At 37.2% G+C, this 20,322-nt stretch overlaps 1 protein-coding gene across 4 annotated transcripts in view; it reads left to right on the top strand.

The window, feature by feature from the left end:
- The window catches only part of RTTN (rotatin), a 204,664-nt gene that overhangs the window by 51,450 nt on the left and 132,892 nt on the right, over positions 1-20,322 (top strand). For 3 of the 4 annotated variants that reach the window (XM_030926066.1, XM_030926067.1, XM_030926068.1), the window contains 7 exons: positions 5,888-6,013; positions 6,660-6,779; positions 7,744-7,880; positions 11,000-11,171; positions 14,375-14,474; positions 16,598-16,686; positions 17,066-17,183. In XM_030926066.1, the coding sequence (XP_030781926.1) occupies positions 5,888-6,013; positions 6,660-6,779; positions 7,744-7,880; positions 11,000-11,171; positions 14,375-14,474; positions 16,598-16,686; positions 17,066-17,183 (862 nt within the window). The remainder of the gene's footprint in view (positions 1-5,887; positions 6,014-6,659; positions 6,780-7,743; positions 7,881-10,999; positions 11,172-14,374; positions 14,475-16,597; positions 16,687-17,065; positions 17,184-20,322) is intronic. The other variant, XM_010358889.2, reaches the window with a different exon arrangement.

The raw sequence follows: 20,322 nt of genomic DNA, 5'->3' as shown, positions 1-20,322 counted from the left end.
TTGAATGGGGTCTTTTGCTTTTATATTATTTGATGCCCTTGAGGGTTTTCCTGTGGTATAAGTTGGGATTAGTCAATTGGCTTGGTTTCTGTGTGCTTTCAGGGCCAGAGCTCAGCTCAGCACCCCTGGGCTGTGTGCTCTAACCCTGGGGGTGCACCGAACAGGCCAGTGGCTTTGATTTCTGGTCCCTTGAGGTCAGACACCTGTTGCACTGGAGGAGCTAAAATGTTCCCAGTCTGCTGGCAACAACTTTCCGATGGTGACTGCCCGAAAAAGTGCTCTGGGGGGGTGTGGGGTGGTGCTTTGGGAGAGTGCACTTGTGGTGGGGTGACCATGGGCGAGCAGCATCAGCAGGGGAGGCTGCAGGCAAGTGCACACCAGCAGGGGATGGCTGTGGGTGGCTGTGTGCCTGCAAAAGCGCTCTGACAGGAAGGCAGAGGCTGTTGGCAAAAGACCTATGGTGGTGGCTCTTGGCAAGCATTTTGGCAGGGCAGCTGAGGCTGTGTTGCAAGCTGCTAAGACAGACTAGCTTTTCAGAGGCCAGCAGACAGGGTGGCATTCAGATCAGGTTAGCCCAATCTTGTGGGAAAGATAGCCCTGCTCTTTCTGCTTCTGGCAGCCAACTAAGGCTAAAACCACCTAGAGGAGTATGTCAAGCTTTGGGTGATGGGCACCTATGGCCTTGCCCCAGTGCAGCCATTACTGCGCCAGACCCTCTGGGCTCTGCAGACTGGGGTTCTATCTCTGGCAACTCTTTGGGCAGTTCTCCCTTGCAACTCAAAGGTCTGTGCAGGTCATGGGGTCTCCCATAGCTAGGATCCTAGAGGATCCTTGCAAGAGTGGGCTGCTCCATGCCTATTGCACTCACCACTTCCCTAAGAGCTTCTCAAGGCCAGGAACAAGTCCTCTAGTTTCTTGTGTTGTTGTGAATTTTAAACATATTTACTTTATAATATTGTTTAGATTATTTTATTGGAATTCTCCCACTTGTTAGGGCTGTTGAATCTTCCTTATGTTGTTTATTTTAACAGATACTGTTATTTTTGATTTTCAGGTCTTCTTTGGCAGGGTGGCTTTTTCTTGTGATCTCATATTCTCTAGATTGTGGTTGTACATTTGTTTCTGCATTGCCTTTAGAGATTTGACAGTTAATGATGACATAGCTTGGAAGGGTAATGAAGGTATATTTTCATTTGTATATGCTGAAATAATAAAAAGAATCAGAGGAGGAAAGATTGAAGATAGTGGGTAGCACGTAGCTAATTAAAGGAAGCTAGTGCCTTTGAGAGTTGAAGGCGGTGGGACCTTGAACATGATGGCTAATTGGGGTTAGGGTGGGCTTAGATATTACAGGAAGTTGCAGGAGCCTCCTTCTATTGAGTCTATTTTCTTTGAGATTGAAAGTAAGATGTTCATTGTGTGAAATGACTAATGTGAATAGATATTTGATAATATCAAATAGTAGCATTTTGGGGCTGCATACAGAACTTAGTTGATTGTGTCTGTAATCTTAGCAGGGAGACTATTCTACTTTGCATGCTTATCTTTGGCTAGCTGGCGTGGTTTTTGGGAACGTGAACATTGGGGTCGATCAAGGGTTGGGATATTTTCTTGCTATTGGGAAGAAGGGAACGCCTGTGGTGCAAGTGAGCTGAGTAGTTGAAATGACAGACTGTAGAACCAAAGGCTGTAAAGACTACAGGGAAGAAAGTAGAAGGGTTTATGGACTGGAGATCCAAGAAGGACTATATTTCAAGTTGAGTAAGAAGATTAGAAGCCTGCATTTATGATTTTAGTGGTAGAACAAGTGAAAAGAGAAGTGTTCCTCAGTTATAGGGCAGGTGAGTATCATTGAGATAAATAGGTCAAGAAACTAAGATCCCTGTATTTGGGATAGTTATTATACCCTGAAATTTAAAGTGGTGGAATATGATTTGATATCTTTCTTGAGGCAGATTTTAAATAATTATTGGAAATAAAAATTTGGCAGATAGGAAAAGATTTGGTGTAAATTGAATTATTGATGTATATGATCATTTTGGTATATGATGAATTTCAAGTAGGAATTACCTGGATGTTAATTTTTTAGAGGAGTTCTAAAAAATTAGCATCCAGATAATGTTTCTTATCATAGAATGATAGGAAAAAAGGAATATCAGAAATAAATATGTATGTGTCAGTCCCAAATTTGTTTTTTAAAAAATACACTGAATTTGTTAGTAATTTAGAAAATTTTAAATTTTAATATACTACAGTTTTTATAACCAAGTTGCATGCATTTTGTTGCAAAAATTTAAACTGAGAATATTTTTTGTTAGAACTCACTTTATTATCCTAGTTGTAAAAGGGGAGAAAATAGAATGTGAACTTTCATTTAATGTTTTATTTTCTTGTTAACTATTTGGAAATGTATATTAGTGGACAGTGTTCTTGCAAAATATAATTGTGATTTTTCTTTTTCACAAAAAAAAAGTCATCTGTATAGTGCAATGTGGTTTTAAAAAATTGATATGTATTTATTATCAGGGAGTTATAATAATCCAAGTCAAAAGCTCCAAATGATGAGATTTCTTGTAGTTAGCCCCTGTGTTGTAAAGATATAGTATCTTGGTGTGGATATAAGGATTTGGAAAGGCATTTCACTTTAATTGGCTATGTCTGTCATATGATATTATTCCAGTGTCTTCTGGTAAATCTCCAAGGCTTTGTTGCAGCCTTACCTAACCTAAATGTAGGAGCATGCTAGTAATTTGTAGGTTACTTTTTCTGAAGAGGCAAGTTAGCTTTTTATTGTAAGACTTAACTTTGAGGATGGTACGGTAAGGAGTTAAAATAAATTTTAAATTTAAGGTTGATTAAATGGCCACCACTTCCATGTTACCTACATCTGATATTCATTTAGCAATATTTACTGGACACTTTATGCTAGACTGTAGTGATATAAAGTACAGAAAAGAGCCTTATCAGAGAGCTTACCTTCCGATAGGGGAGAAAGAGAGAGGTATGTAATAATTTAAAAATATTCTTTAAAGGCTGGGCGCGGTGGCTCAAGCCTGTACTAGCACTTTGGGAGGCCGAGATGGGCGGATCGCGAGGTCAGGAGATCGAGACCATCCTGGCGAACACGGTGAAACCCCGTCTCTACTAAAAACTACAAAAAACTAGCCAGGCGAGGTGGCGGCGCCTGTAGTCCCAGCTACCTGGGAGGCTGAGGCAGGAGAATGGCGTGAACCCGGGAGGCGGAGCTTGCAGTGAGCTGAGATCCGGCCACTGCACTCCAGCCTGGGTGACAGAGCGAGACTCCGTCTCAAAAAAAAAAAAAAAAAAAAAAAAATTCTTTAAATACATAAAATGTATGTATGTATGTGTGTGTGTATATATATGTATATATAGTTTTCTTTATAACACTGTATATATAGAATATGTGTATATATAGTTTTCTTTACAACACTGCATATACATTCTATGTATGTAGTGTTTTAAAGATAATAGTGTTGTAAATAAAATGAAAGGATAAAGGAATAGAGAATGACTAGTAATGTGGACTAAATTTATGTAGGCTGGCTAGGGAGGGAGGGAGAATTTCTAGCCAGAGGAAACAACAGGTGAAAAGCCTCCTCTTTTCAGGTGATAATGTACTTTGCGTGTTTCACAAACACAGAGAAGAGCGGTATAATGAGATAATAGAAAAATGGTACCAGATTGGGTCTGAAAAGTAGGCAGGGTGTCAAACATTATAAAGCTGTGAATTGTATTCTAAGTACAGTGAGATGCAACTTGATCTGATGATCTTTCTGAAAAGATCACTCTCGCCTTGTGGGGAATGGATTGTAGTTGGTCAGGATGGAAGCAAGAAGACCAGTTTCGTTGTAGTAGCCCTGATGAGATGTGGTGGTGTAGTGGAGATGAAGAGAAGGAAATGCATTTAGGATGTATTTATGGACGTGGAGCTGATTGGTCTTGCTGATAATGGGAGTAGGAGATAGAGAGTGATCAAGGATGAATTTTAAGGTTTTGGATTTAGCAGTTGGATTGATGTTCCAAATATGGGATTGTGGATTGGGTAGAATTCTGTTTTGAACCTAAGTTAGACATGCCTTTTTATATCAAATGCAGGTGTTAAGTAGACTGTTAAATATAATAATGCTAATGCTAATAATTTCAATAATAATGAGAGCAGCTAACATTCATTGAGCATTTGCTCTATGTATCAGGTACTTTTATAAGTATATTATCTCACTGAATCCTCCTAACAGCTCTGTGAGCTAGGTACTACCTCTTTCTGAAAACGGAGATACTTTGAATTTGTCCAAGGTTGTTCAACTAAAAGTGGTAAAACTGGGCTTTGAACCCTGATAGGCTCACTCCAAAGCCCACATTCTGAAGCATTGCACCACACTACCTTTGGCATGTGGAGCCCAGATTAGTTATAAAATTTTCAGTCATCCAGCGTAGAGACGATATTAAAGCCACAAGCCTTGATAGGATCAACTGCTGAGAGACTAGGGAAGAGAAGGCCGTCTAGGATCTAACCAGTGAGAAGTTGGGAACAGAGGGAGCCAGGAGTGTAGACAGAGGTGAGAAGGAAGAGTCAGATGAGAACAGAGATGAACACGTTGGATTTGGCATCACTGAGGTCATTGGTGTTCTCAACAAGAAGCTCCTGTGGAATGGTAGGGACCTAAGTCCTGCTGATGTGCATTGAAGAGGACCTGGCAAATGAAGAAGTACTGAGGACAGCGAACTCTTGTGAGGACTTGTGGTGGGAAGGAGAGCTGCAAAATGAATTGTTATCAAGAGGGGGAAGCCAGGGCCAGAGACACATTACAGTGTGTCATACGGTGATTTGAATAATCATGTGAAGAAAAATAAAGGTGCTGGAGAAAAATAAGACAATTTTAGGGAGTAAATCTTGATTTCAGAAGGGGATAGTCACAATTTAGATGGTAGGTAAGTATCTCAAGGAAGTAACTGACAGTTATTGCTAAACTTCAGGGCTGAGGCTTTAGATCTTTGAAAAGCTTGTAATATGAAGTTGCTGTCTGTGGCATGAAGTTAATAGTTGAAAGAAAAATAATGTATGCAGATACATATATGAGTATATGTATGTAACTTTTTGGCCTTTGAATTGTTGGTAATAGGAAGTAGAAATTTGCAGAATGAATAAAAGTAGTATTCATGTAACTCGTTATTGTATTTTTACCTTCTATATTGTATTTAAATTCTATTAATATTTCAAGTAGCTTTTTTCCCCCTCTCACCTTAAATAGCTGCTAACAAAATATTATTCTCCATCATATATTGAGAAAAAAATCTCTGATAGTTACTCTAAGTGATGCTTCCAAGTAATTGTATTTTAGATACATAGCTGTATTGATGATAACTTTATATGATCATATATATATCACATATATAGAATATAAATATATAGTATATAAATTATATATAAAATATATATTCTATATATAGAATATAAATGTATATAGTATATAAAGTTATGTCTCCCATAACTTGAAGTCCTTGAAGTCCTTTCATGTTGAATTTTTCTTTCCCAATCTTTGTAAGTAAAATACAAATACCTTAGGATAAGTTTCTTATTGTGTTTATGTCCTTTGTGTCTATCATTATGAATAACTTTAAGAGATTATGGTTGTCTCAGCCGTTTGTTTACTTAATTTATCATGATTATGCTTGTTGGCAAAAGGTAACATAATCTGTATCTCATACAAACTAAGAAACTGTTAGGAGAATCTTTTTCATTCTCTATTGTTAAAAAAAAGTTTCAATGAAGTAAAAACGAAAATAGAAATTGGATTGTAAACAGAAGAAAGATGGATCTTTTGGAAAAATCAGTGTTGCTAAAGTATTTTTAAATATTATTTTACAGGAATGTTTAGGTGTCCATAATGTCACTACATCTGTGTCTTCACTTTGCAATGGAATTCATTTTCTACTTCATCCAAAAGTGCTGTATGAAATCTGTGTATTTGGCATTCAAGACCCCAAAAGTGAGGTATGGCGTTAAAAAGGAGTGAAAATATCACTGTGATTCAGATACTCAGCTAAATCAAGGTGATATGCTGATATGGTTTAGATAGCATGGTGAGAAACTGAAAAGAAACCTGTCTTTGGTCCCCAAAAGTGAGGTATGACGTTAAAAATGAGTGAAAATATTACTGTGATTCAGATACTCAACTAAATCAAGGTGATATGCTCATATGGTTTAGATAGCATGGTGAGAAACTGAAAAGAAACCTGTCTTTGGTACATTGGTTCACTCGAAGTGTTATTTAAATAAAAATAAATGTTACATAAAATGTGGCAATAAAAATACAGGACACACATGATTCCAAAAAATTCAGATCAGTTTACTTACATTTTTCGTCTAAGATGTAGAGAACTATACAGTACAGGTAGTAAGCAGATTATTTCAGTTAGGGAAATTTTTACTCAAGGGACAAATGTACTTTAAGGTAAGAAAGTAGAAATCATTAAGGAAGAAAAACAGAACAGAATGTAAGATGATGCTATGGAAATACGAACATTTGAAAGAGATGTTAATTATAGCATCTTTCCAGATGTCATAAAATGTTACAGGTGTGTCAGGTGACCTAGCGGGACATCTCATTTGACTGGTTTGTCGGGTCTGTGTTGTTGAGCAGGTGAACACTGCTGCCAAGGCCATTCTGTTATACCTGCTTCAGGGACGATTGATGATGACAGCACTGACCTGGAACAAGTTTATTGAGTCTCTCTGTCCTGTCATTCCAATACTACAGGTATTCTGTGAAATTCACTTTTTATGATACCATTTATCTTTGGCTGGGTGTCATTGCTTTAAACGCATGCAAACAGCAAAACTGTCATGTTGTGAGAGAAATGAAGAGAAGCTGTGAAGGCGCTGGGGATAAGTGAACAGGAAGTGGGTGGCTGTCTTGTTTCTGGCAGAAAGTTAAACAGGGATAGCCAATTTGTCTGTATATATTTTATATATCTGGGTGGGAGGTTAAAAAGTGAGGTGCATTTACAGCATTGACTGTGAAAAATAGAACTCAACCTTATATAAAGGCCTTTAGGCAGAGCTAACTGCTTTTTAAGCAGACCTTACGTAACAACTAACTTGCCTCATGAATTCTATCCATGCATATATATGATTAGATTGATACCTTAATTAACATGCTCCTGGAAACAGCTTTTTTTTTTTTTTTTTTTTTTTTTTTTTTTTTTTTTTTTAAAAAAGCAATCCTTCTGGACATTAAAGGAGTCAGGTTTCTGTCTCTTTTGGATGAAAAGGTGGAGTTCGGAAGTGCTGTCATAAGCACAGTCCTCTTTTAGAAGAGAGAGCCCGGACCTTGTGCCTTGAGACTCACAGGGTCCTATTCCATGCGTGTAGCATTTAGAGCACTCCATCTTCTTAGGGTGGGGATGGGCTGAGGGTCTGTGAGGTGCTTCACCGAGGAGAGGTGCCGCTGTTAGAATCTTAGAAAATAGAAAGATCAGCAAGTGTCAAGAAGGTTGGCATGTTTTCCTGAAGTTCTCCTGTATGTATGTGTATTTTCTTTTAAATACAGTTTTATTTAGGCTCCTTAGCTCTTAGAGGTTATTTTAAAAAATGACTATTTTATTCAACTGAATCGAAAGACATTTATGAGTTGCTGATAGGACAATACAATTCTTACTTTCAAGTTGAAAAGTTATGTATATAATTAGACAATAATTTCTCTTTAAAAACAAATCTATTAGGGCTATGCCGACACAGAAGATCCTTTGGGTAACTGCATTCTCCTTCTAAGCAAAGCAAGTTCTGACACAGAAGAGATTCTTCCGTGTACTACCCGATTAAAGTCCATGCTGCGACTCTTGCTAGTGAAAAAGCCATCGTGAGTACGACATAATCTTGTGAACATCAAAGATTAATGGAAACATGCTAAGAAAGTATAGTAACTATATATAATTTGAAAGAAAACTAATTTTTCAGGAGGGTGGTACTCCAATTCTAGAGGAAGTTAATGCATGAAACTAAGCAGATGCAAAGTCTTTTGTACTTGCTGACTTTCATCCGTTTTACAGCCAAGTTATTCCTTGCCAGATCAGCCTATGTTATAGGACTGCTACTAAGTGCTGCTCAGTAGTTAGTAGAGCCATGGAGATAAATGGCTCAAGTTGGAGAGCCATGGAGATAAATAGGTGGTAAAAATTATAGTGCTTTCCCATCTTCTCTTTAGAAATTGTTAGCCTGCTGGAGTGATCCTTTTGTAAACATCTGTTTTGAATATTAAGTTTTTTGTGAATGTAGTAGGCCAGTTGTCTCATATACCAGAGTTATGTAGATATTTTAATCCCATATAGCTGTGTTCTTACTTGGGAAACTGAAAATGTATCCTTTCTTTGACCGCCATTAATATAAGCATTGTTTTAATTAATGAAAACAAGGAGAATGATACTGTTTTTTTCCCTTCTCTGTCATTGCAACATGAATCTTTTCTATTATTATTTTTAGGTAACAGTGGTTAGATTTTCCCTTACTGAAAAAAGAAAAAAGTGCTTAGAGTCGAGATGGATAATCAGGGCTAAAGAGGAATAGTTGGTTGAAAAGGCTAGGAAGAGTGGACAGACATTCTTTTGACAATGGATAATTTGTGTTTCCCAAAGCTTACATCAGGAAAATACAGCAGCTTATTTATAGACAGATCATTGGACTGAAAAATAAGGAAGTAGGTGGAAGTTAACTAAACCATTAAGAGAATGGAAGAAGGAAAGTTGTAGAGTCTTTAAAATATCTCTGCAGTATAGAGAGTAGTGTTATGGGCGATTCAGGAAGAAGCAGGGCAGAGGGAGTTAATGTGCTTGTATTCTCAGGGGTTGTCTTCTACACAGGCAGAAAGGCTCTTCCCTGTTAATTAACGTGCTAGTGTGGTACTCTTTACTTGAACAAACCCCCAATTTGGAGAATTAACACAGTAGGGGTCATTTCTTGTTTGCTTTTTGGGGGGCTCAAGGTCCTCAGTTTAATAAAGACATTCTAAGGTAGGACATCCCCAGGAGCGTAGTGCAAGGCAAGGCCAGATCTTTCTTTGGGTAAGATAATTCTCTATTATACAGAACTTAAAACGATTCAAATGACATATTTGTTTTCCTTATTGTATTAATTCTGCCCCATCCCACCAACCCATCCATAAACTCCATGAAGACAGAAACCCTGTCCATTGGCTAATCTTGTATTCTTAGAACTTCATAGAGTACCTTATACATAAATACACAGTCATGCGTTGCTTAATGACATGGATGCATCCTGAGAAATGCTTTGTTAGGTGATTTTGTCCTTGTGTGAACATCATAGAATGTATCGTACACAAAACTAAGTAATAATAACTTACTACATACATACCTAGGCTATATCATATAGCCTATTGCTTCTAGGCTACAAACCTGTACAGCATGTTACTGTACTGGATACCATAGGCAGTTGTAACATAGTGGCGTTTGTGTATCTAAACATAGAAAAGGTTTAGAAAAATATAGTAATATAATCCTATGAGACCGCTGTTGTATATGTGATCCACTGTTGACTGTAACATTGTTACGCAGTGCATGACTGTACTCAAAAGTATTAAAGAATTATATACATGTATAGGAATAACCGAATTCTGGCATCCTGTGCTAAACCTAAAAAGATGCTAACTGTATATACCAGAGAATAAGATGCATAAATACATGCTTTACATATCTCATCTCTAGCCACCTTTACTAGGGGTGATACCTGTCTCTCAACGGACAGCCCCAAATGTGAATATAGTTATCCTTGACTTAGAATATAAGGAACAAAGGAAAACTGTTAGGTAGGTGTTTAGCCTTTCTAAGCTCTCTTGAGGTAACTCAGGAAATGGAGAGGGAGAAAGTTTGCCTGACTTATCAGTCCTCTGGAGATGATATCAGTTAACAATATTGCAGTAAATATCTACTTTGTGTTAGATTCAGGATGTATTTATTGGGTGTCTTACTATGTATCTATGAGCTGTGGAAAGGTAGCAGCACACAATACAGACATGGGCCCTGCCCTTTCAACATTTAGCGTGTAACTGGGAATATAGCTCTTATTATCGATTATTCTTTATTATTAATTGTCATAAAGTGAGATAAAAGTTATGATACAGGGGCTCAGGGTGGCAGGCCTACATCCAGAAGGCAGCCTGCTCTCGTCTGTAGTAGGAGGGCCACTCTAAGGATGCATGTTTTAATTGTTGTCTTACAGGTAGTTCTTAAAACCTGACAACTTGTATTATTGCTTAAAATTTGTCCAGTTTCCAGGTAGTTCAAGAACCTGTCAGAGGAGTGACGGATACATGGTTGTCTCAATATCTGCCGCCTCAGTGACCTTTGTCCACTCGGTGGTTTTTCTGTTTCTCTATTTCATTGTTCAGTGGCATACAGTATTTAACCTTTTCTTGAAAAGTCTCCCACCTCCCCACTCAGCTGAACTTATTCCCAATCCCTTCCAGATAAGGAAAAGGTATTTGTATTTTCATTTTTGACAGGAATCTGTTTGACCCCTGATGTAAGAAGATTTTGATACATTGTAGTGTTATCACACTTCCCTTATGAGCGTCATTACTCTCCTGAGGGTTCATCTTAACGTTTGGACTGTGGTCAGCAGTCTGTGATACTTTTTATGGTTGAGAATAGATCACTAGATTTGAAGACAGGACTTAAAGATTTAATTCCCAGATGTACTTATTGAAGTTTACTGATATTTAATCTCAGTGAGTCTGTCTCATTTGTAGTTATTATTTTTTGTTTCTGATGTTTATTTTATAACTTGAATAAATCATTATAGTTACATATCCAAGATTTTTTAGAAGTAAATTATTGCTAGTAATGGCAGTATAATTGTGACTACTTATTGTACTTTGTTGATATATAATTACTTGTAATTACAAGCCCTTTTACAATAGACATTTGTATGTCACGACAGTTCGACTTCAGTACTTTGTGTTCTTAGGGTCCGCTCACTAGCGTTAAAGCTTTTAGCGTTCCATCTTACCAGTGAAGACGGGGCTGACACAAAGCGTCCTCTGATAGACGCCGGAGTTCTCTCCAGAGTTACGAATTTATTCATTGTGAAGAAACCTATCGAACTCAAACTGGATGACAGAAGAGAGCTGGTTATTAAGGTGACTATAAATTTTGAGTTTATTACTGGGTGGTAATTTGATACCTTTTTGTATCTTGTGTTTTATGTGACATTCTTCAGTTTGTGTATGTCCTGGGGAGGGAGAGAAGTGTGGGGATTCAGGGCTGGTTTGAAATTGTGCTCTGGCTTTATCTGGTTTCTGGATGTGTTGATTCATTGCGGTGGTCCCAACCTTTTTGGCACTAGGGACCAGTTTCACAGGAGAATTTTTCCATGGATCGGGGCAGGAGTGTTGTTTTGGGACGATTCAAGTGCATTATATTTATTGTGTACTTTATTTCTATTATTATTACATTGTAATATACAATGAAATAATTGTATAGCTCACCATAATGTAGAATCAGTGGGAGCTCTGAACTTGTTTTCCTGCAACTAGACAGTCCCATGTGGGGGTGATGGGAGACAGCGACAGATCATCAGACGTTAGTTAGATTCTCGTAAGGAGCAGACAACCAAGATCCCTCACACACCTAATTCACAATACGGTTTGCGCTCCAATGAGAATCGAATGCCACCACTGATCTGACAGGAGGTGGAGCTCGGGTGGGAAGGGGAACGATGGGCAGAGGCTGTAAATACATTTCCCTGTCTTTCGCTAGGACTGTACCTATAGCATGCTGGACTGATGCAGAATTCTATAAAGAAAGCTGTCCACTAGTCCACTGTTTTCATGGATTCATTCCTGTGTTTTGTAATTTCTCATTTCACTTCAAGTTTGCAATCTGTCTGTTTTATTTTAGACTAACTTGCCAAGGCCTGTAGTAGTATGGTAGAGCCACGTGTAATACAGTAGGTTTGTTTGTTTGTTTGCTTTTTAATGGGGAAACACATTATGTTCCTCTAAACTGAATGTTCAGGGCTGTATGACAGTGCTGGCAGGAGGATTGGAGAGTCTTCCACTGGCCACATACCAGGTCTGGTTGGGACTTCCCTGAGTACCAAGCCATTGGTAGTCACTCCTGTGTCCTGATGTATGGTGGCAGGCAGGGAGGGGCCTTTCTAACACGTCTTCTGTGAATCCATGTTAGGACTGGAAGATAGCAGTGAGTGGGAGAAAGGAGCTTCATCTTTGTTATTTTCTTGTCCCTTTTTCCTGATGCTGGTTTTGCCACCTCAGACTCTGTTCTAGCATGAAGTGACAGTAAGGGACTTGTCTGGGGTAGCTTTGAAGGGGTGCTGGACAGCAAGTTCCAGAGTGCTGTTCGCTCTGGGGTCTTCTAAGAGAAAGAACGGAGAGGTCCATGGGAACACCAGCTGGTGGCTTCTGGGAGCAACAGAGAAATCTTGAGTCATAGGTCTGGGTCGCTCTTCTCAGGTTAGCCTGGTACTACCTATAAAGATGTTAGGGAACATGGATGTTTTCTGTTACCTTTGTAAGGTTGCTAATGGATTAATGGGTTATGAATAACTTCCTAGCAAAAATGTATATTAAGAAGAGAGGGGCCGGGCATAGTGGCTCATGCCTGTAATCCCAGCACCATGGGAGGCTGAGATGGGTGGACCACTTGAGCCCAGCCTAGGCAATATGGTGAAACCCTGTGTCTACTAAAAAATACAAAAAAATTAGCTGGGTTTGGTGGTACATGCCTGTAGTCCCAGCAACTTGGGAGGCTGAGGTAGGAGAATCACTTGAGCCCAGGAAGTGAGGCTGCAGTGAACTGAGATTGCACCACTTCACTCCAGCCTGGGTGACCAGAGTGAGACCCTGTCTCCAAAAAAAAAAAAAAAAAGAAAACTTATTTAACATGATGACTCTTTATTTTAGATCTTAAGTTCCTTCCTGACCTACTGCATCATTGTTGCAAATTTTATTTATTTATGTATTTATTTTAAACTTTTATTTCGGGTTTGGGGTCCATCTGCAGGTTTGTTACATAGGTAAACTTGTGTCATGGGGTTTGTTGTACAGATTATTTCATCACCCTGGTACTAAGCCTAGTACCCAACAGTTATTTTTCAGATTCTCTCCCACCTCCTACCCGCCGCCCTCAGGTAGGCCCCAGTGTCCGCTGTTCCCCTCTTTGTGTCCTTGTGTTTTCATTATTTAGCTCTTGCATATAAGTGGGAACATGCAGTATTTGGTTTTATGTTCCTGTGTTTTTTTGCTAAGGATAGTGGCCTCCGGCTTCATCCATGTTCCCTCAGAAGACATGATCTCATTCTTGTTTAAGGTTGCATAGTACTCCATGGTGTGTATGTACCACATTTTCTTTATCCAGTCTGCCATTGATGGGCATGTAGGTTGATTCCGTGTGTTTGCTGTTGTGAATAGTGCTGCAGTCTTCATGGTAGAATGATTTGTATTTCTTTGGGTATCCAACATCTATAAGGAACTTAAACAAATTTACAAGAAAAAAACAAACAACTCCATTTAAAAGTGGATAAAGGACAGAACAGACATTTTTCAAAAGAAGGCATACATGTGGCCAAAAGGCATATGGAAAAGAGCTCAATATCACTGATCATTAGAGAAATGCAAGTCAAAGCTGCTATGAGGGACCATCTCACACCAGTCAGTATGGCTGTTTTTTTTTTTTTTTTTTGTGAGACGGAGTTTCACTCTTGTTGCCCAGGCTGGAGTGCAGTGGTGTGATCTTGGATCACTGCCACCTCCGCCTCCTGGGTTCAAGCGATTCTCCTGTCTCAGCCTCCCGAGTAGCTGGGATTACAGGTGTGTACCACCATGCCCAGCTAATTTTTGTATTTTTAGTAGAGACGGAGTTTTACCATGTTGGCCTTTTGTATTTTTAGTGGAGATGGGGTTTCACCATGTTAGCCAAGCTTGTCTCGAACTCCTGACCTCAGATGATCTGCCCACCTCAGCTTCCCAGAGTGCTGGGATTACAGACATGAGTCATTGCGCCCGGCCAGAATGGCTATTATTAAAAGTCAAAAAATAGCAGATACTGGTGAAGTTGTGGAGGAAAGGGAATACTTACACACTGTTGATGAGAGTGTAAATTAGTTCAACCATTGTGAAAAGCAGTGTGGCAATTCCTCGAAGATCTAAATACAGAACGACTTACTCAATCCAGCATTGTGTGAATTTACATGTAAATACATTGGTTATTTAAATAAATTGATTTTTGCTGCTTTTGTTCATAGGGCATAAACTGTAAAATCTTATTGGAGAATTAGAAGCAGATAAATGTAATTTTGGGTTTTTTTTTTTTTGGTTTGTAGTCGGAGACTGTTGAAAAGGTGTATGAAATCTTCACCTCAGACGATGTTGATCTTGTTTTGAGAAAGTCAGCTGCCGAACAGTTAGCTGTGATTATGCAAGGTAATGCATCTTAAGGAAAATGATTGCTGTACTGCTGATAATAGAATTTTAGATTGCTGTGTGGTACTGGCAGGAGTTGGCAACTATGGTTTATGGGCCAGATCCAGCCTGTGGCCTTTTTTTTTTTGACAGCCCTCAAAGAATGGTTTTTGCATCTTTAGAGTTGTTAACAAAACCAAACTAAAACCAAAGGATGTGCAAGAGACCATATGTGTCTGTCTAACAAAACCTAACAACATGCTTACTACCTGGTTCTTTACAGAACAAGTTTGCTAACCCCTTATTATTTGACCTGTAAAATGCCGTTTGATAGAATTATCTTCTTTCTAAAATATTAGTATATTTCCAATAGTGAAGTGCATGTTCCTTCCTCAGTTTACTGAGTGCATGCATCATGTTTTTGATTTGTACCATCTTGCTTAGGGAACTTAATTAAATAATACTTTTGTGGTAGGTAAAATAAAAATAGTACACTGTAGCTATGCCTTTTCTTTAAACGTTTATTTATTTTTTAAATTATACTTTAAGTTCTAGGGTACATGTGCACTATGTGCAGGTTTGATACATAGGTATACATGTGCCATGTTGGTTTGCTGCACTCATCAACTCATCATTTACATTAGGTTTTTCTCCTAATGCTATCCCTCCCCCAGCCCCCATCCCCGAGACAGGCCCGGGAGTGTGATGTTCCCCGCCCTGTGTCCAAGTGATTTCATTGTTCAATTCCCACCTATGAGTGAGAACATGTGGTGTTTGGTTTTCTGTCTTCGTGATAGTTTGTGGAGAATGATGGTTTCCAGCTTCATCCGTGTGCCTGCAAAGGACATGAACTCATCCTTTTTTATGACTGCATAGTATTCCACAGTGTATAAATGTTTATTTTTAAAAACAACTAGTGTAATACGCTGTTAGCTTTGTTTGTAGTGTTGTTATTCCATAGGTTTTTCTTCTTTGGGTTATTTTTGAATTTTTCTCCATATGTGATGTATGTACTTTAATATTTATGAGAAATGAAAACTTTGGGTTTACATAAAAAGATTTTTATGGTTAGCACTTCTTGTCTTGACATTAGTGGAAACTGGGATGAGAGAGTAGTTTGAAAAAACATATTCTACGTATTTATAGTTTTAACAATGATAACACAGACTACAGAAAATAAGACTAGAAAATGTGGAAAGCCCTGTTTAAAAAAAAGATCAAGAAAAACTCATTAAAGAGAATTCCTTCAATATTGTTAACATTTCAAAAGTATGCCTTATAATTTTGGTATGCTCTATATTGGGGGGCAATGGAAAATTTTTTTTAGATAGCAGCTAAAGATCATTACAGTGATAGCTACCCCTTTAATATCCGTATGTGTGTGTGTGTGTGTGTGTGTGTGTGTGTGTGTGTGTTTTTCCTAATGAGAATATGGGAGAAAATTTGTTTGCAAGTTGTTAAATACTTGTAACGAATATATAAGCAATTATAGTTTTGGGTTCTGGTAACATTTGTGTGTGTGGGTGCACATAGCTATACATATAAAATTTTTTTGTGTGTATACAAAGACTTTTTTATTACAAACATGATATGTGAATATATGCTTATTAAAAAGAAGCTCATGTTCTCCAGAAATATATAGTGTATTTTAATCTTGTTCCTTTTATATTTGCTATTAATAGTTTGAGGTTAGAGATTTTTTATTGATAGAAAAATGTTCATGTTGTAAGTCATATTTTACACATGAGCTTGTGGAGAATTATAAACATTTGAAGTGATAAATTTGGAAGAGTCAATGAAATAATATAAAGAAGAAAATTTGCCATGTATAAATATAAGCATTCATTTGTACACTTAAACTTCTCGTAGTTTTCAGAGTCTGAACTAGTTCCATAATTCTTTTTTTATAGTTTTGTTTTTTATGTTACAGAAGTAAGATATGCTTTTTACTTAAACGTTTTCAAATTGGACAAGTGTATATAAAGCAAAAAGTTAAAAGTTTTGTACTCCAATGTTAACCCCAGGTCTAAGTGTTTTTAATAGTTTGAAGGTTGTGTGGATATCAGTTCTGAGTATTTCAAAATATGTTTTTTAAACTACAAAAAGAGTTCTTTAACTTTTAGTAACTTTTTTTTTATCTACAGATATTAAAATGCATGCTGTGGTGAAAAAGTTATGCTTAACTGACAAAATAATTGAGTATTTAAATGAATGTGTGAGTCAAGATGGCAAGGTAAGGCTAATGTGCATCTAGACATTGTTTTACAGTCGGTTTTTATTAATCAGATCTGAAATTGAACTGAGCAGAGTTTGGATGAGTACTTGGATTTTAAATCCTAAGTAACACCTCCTATCTCATTCATTTTTTTAAATTCTAAAAGTGGAGTCTCTATAAAGGAAAACTAATTAAAAAATTTGCATAAGATAGGCAAGCAGAAGTATATACAAAACTTACTTTCAGTGGAAAGTAATTCCTAGTATTTATTTACGTTTTAGTTTCAGGTAATTTGATGAAAAAGCATAAAATTTAGAGTAAGATAATATTGTGGTATGTTTGATCTCACCTGATAATTGGTGAAAATAAAATAGCTGTGTTTTTCCTCCTGGCCCAGGTTGTAGAATGTTTGGTACAACCATGCCTCACACTCTTGAGGAAGGTTTTATGTGGCGATCCAGTCATGCGTGTTTCCCTCTCACAACAGTCTTCTCTTTTGACCCTGTTATTCAGAGGTAAATAAAAGAAAATCTGCTAATAATTAGATTGTTCTGAAGTTTTAAGTGTTTCTTCTTTAATTGTAAGTCACATTTACTTTTTATTTTACTATTAGAACATCAGCATTTATTACTGAACACACTACTAAAAACTAATCACAATGGAAAATGTTTAATATTTTTGTGGAAGTTGCTTTATAATCTTGTTACTGAGTGGAGCCTAGAGCTGAGAAAGGCTGAAACCTCTGATTGTTCTTTGTACCTTGATGTAGATGTCATCTGGTGCTCAGACAGTAAAGTATTACCTATAAAGAGAGAAAGTTGCAGTTGCTGTTATTACTATCTTTTTTCCAATATCTCTTTCGTCTTTCTTGTTTTACTTGTACCTTTGGATCTTGGTACATTTTGTCTGATAATTTCATTTGACAGGTGTTAAGAGTCTAGACTCAACCTGTGTGGGTAGAAACTAGACCATCCTAAATGACTCTGAGCCTAAATTTATTACATTCTACAAAGTGTGGTTTTAAAAACCCATTTTAATTTGATTCTAATTTACTAAGGTGTTAGATGAACACATTTCGTGTTGTTTTGTCCTGCCTGTCTTCTTTGTTTTTTTTTTTTCTCAATGGAGACTTTGGTAACATTTTGTACTATTTTCTTTCTTAGAGATTTAGGCCACTGCTTTTTAATATTCTACAGGAGTCATGTAGGCCAAGCATCTGAATGTGCTTCATCTTGTCTATTATCAGGCATATAGGAGATAAATGAGATTTATGTTCAAAATATGTTATTACAATATAGTCCTTTTATTTTAGCATTTTTTCCTCCTGTTGGCTTCTGCTTGCCAAGTGAGTAAGATGCCGTTTATTTAATTAGCAGCAGTAAAACCAGGTAAAGCTCTATAAACAGATTCAGTGTGTTTAGGCTCATAACATTTTGAGTAGACTATAACGTTTTTATAGGATTGTTGTATAGACTGATCATCTGAAAGAGCAGCAGTTATAGATTTTTAGTTTTCTTTAATCCTGTTAATAATTGTCTTCTTATTAACTTCATTCATTTGAATGTAGTTCCTAGTTTACCTTTTCATTTATAATTTTCATTTAAATTATTCAAGCATGGAGCTTATTATGAACAACTACTGGATTCAAAAGCACGTTCCAAGGCAATATAATCTATACCCTTTTCAGTATTTCAGTTTTTCTATTTCATTGCTGTTTGTGGAAATTACTTTCAATGAGTCTGAGAATGAATATAGTATCCCCCATTAATGGATTTAGTTTCAGGAAAAATTTTACTTATATATTTATTTATTGAGACAGAGTTTCACTCTTGTTGCCCAGGCTGGAGTGTAGTGGCACGATCTTGGCTCACTGCAACCTCTGCCTCCTGGGTTCAAGCATTTCTCCTGCCTCAGCCTCCCGAGTAGCTGGGATTGCAGGTGCTTGCCACCATACCTGGGTAATTTTTGAATTTTTAGTAGAGGCTAGGTTTCTCCATGTTGGCCAGGCTGGTCTCGAACTCTTGACCTCATGTGATCCACCTACCTTGGCCTCCCAAAGTGCTGGAGTTACAGGCATGAGCCACCATGCCTGGCCGAAAAATTGATTTTTAATCAGCTGCTTAACCAAGAAAACCCATTTCTCAGCAAACGTTTATTAAGTACATGCTTTGTGGTAGGTACAGTGCTAGGCCCTTGGGTTATATTGATGAGCATGGTAAATGACCCTCTTGGAGCTTACAGTAGAGTTGGAGACATTGACAAGTAAATATACAGTACACCACAGTAATACTTATAGTTGGGGATTCCTGGTGCCAGAGGACGTGCTGGTCAGATTGGTGATAAGTATCAGAGATTGTTTCTAGGGAATGTGGCATCTAAGATGGAATTTCAGAAATGAGTAGGAGTTCAAGTAGGCAAGACTGACTTCTAGATAGAGAGAGCCATGGTTATGTGTATGAGAGATTGATGTGTTTGAGATGGAGCTGGCTGGATTTGGGGAGTGTGGAGTGAAGGGGAAATGATGGAATGAGACAGGGAGGGCAGTTCGTGCAGGGCCTGGGAGGTCTTATTAAACAGCAGTGAGGAGCTGTTTAAGGTTGTTAAACAGGGGGGTGTGTGTTTTAGGAAGATTATTTCTGTAGCATGGATAGTGGATCAAAGGAGTAGAATAAATAACTTCTCAGATAACACTGCTTTGAATTATAAACTTTATGTTATGACAATTCTATACTGTGTTTCAGGGTTAGAAATTAACTTAGAAATCATTTACTATACCATCTCAGTGTGAGGTCTAGAGAGATTTAGCAACTTGGCCAAGGTTATAACCAAAAAATGGTTATTGGGTTATTTACTTTGCTACTGAGAGAAAATCTAAACTTTCTTACCTTTGTTTGTTTTTGTTTTAAATAATCACAGACCTATACATACTCACTGTAAAAATTCAGGCAATATAGAACTATACAAATTCTAAAAGTTTACATTTTCTTCTCTTTCTCAATTTCCCCAAAGAAGACTGTTCTAGTTATGATTAGGAATGTATTATTCCGAATGATTTTTTTCTACACACACATGTAGTTTTCATTCTATATATTACAGTATTGTGTTGCTTCCTTTTTTCAACTGGAAATGTAACTTGAACATCCTTCCGTATTATTTTATGTGAGTATACATTCTTTAAAAAACCCTAAGAACAACTGCATTGGTGTTTCAGAATTTCCGTTTGCTGTGTTACTGGGTATTTGTTTTAGATTTTTCACCACGACAGTAATCATGTTGTGGGATCGTCTTTGTGCATTCTGTGTTGCAATTCCTACGTCAAAGAGATTTTATAAGATAATGGTTAAGTTCTTTTCCGAATCACTCTCACCAAAGGTGTTTAAAAATGCTTATTTTCATTACAACTTTGCTAACACTGAATATGTCTCATTAAAAGTTTTTAATCTTACAGGTAAAAATATATAATTGTTTTATTTTCTTAGTTTTAGTGAAGTTATCTTTTCATATATTATATATTCAAATTTCATAATCTATGGATTACCTATTTTCGTGTTGTATTTAGTTTCTTTTTAGTGACTTGTAGGGTGTTTTAATTAAAAGATAGACACAATCCTTATGCTTGATTTTACATGATTAATATTTTCTTTCAACTTTTCT

This window comes from Rhinopithecus roxellana, chromosome 21 (assembly GCF_007565055.1).
Source record: "Rhinopithecus roxellana isolate Shanxi Qingling chromosome 21, ASM756505v1, whole genome shotgun sequence".
Classification (NCBI taxonomy): domain Eukaryota; kingdom Metazoa; phylum Chordata; class Mammalia; order Primates; family Cercopithecidae; genus Rhinopithecus; species Rhinopithecus roxellana.
This window is presented reverse-complemented; position numbering and strand designations above follow the sequence as displayed.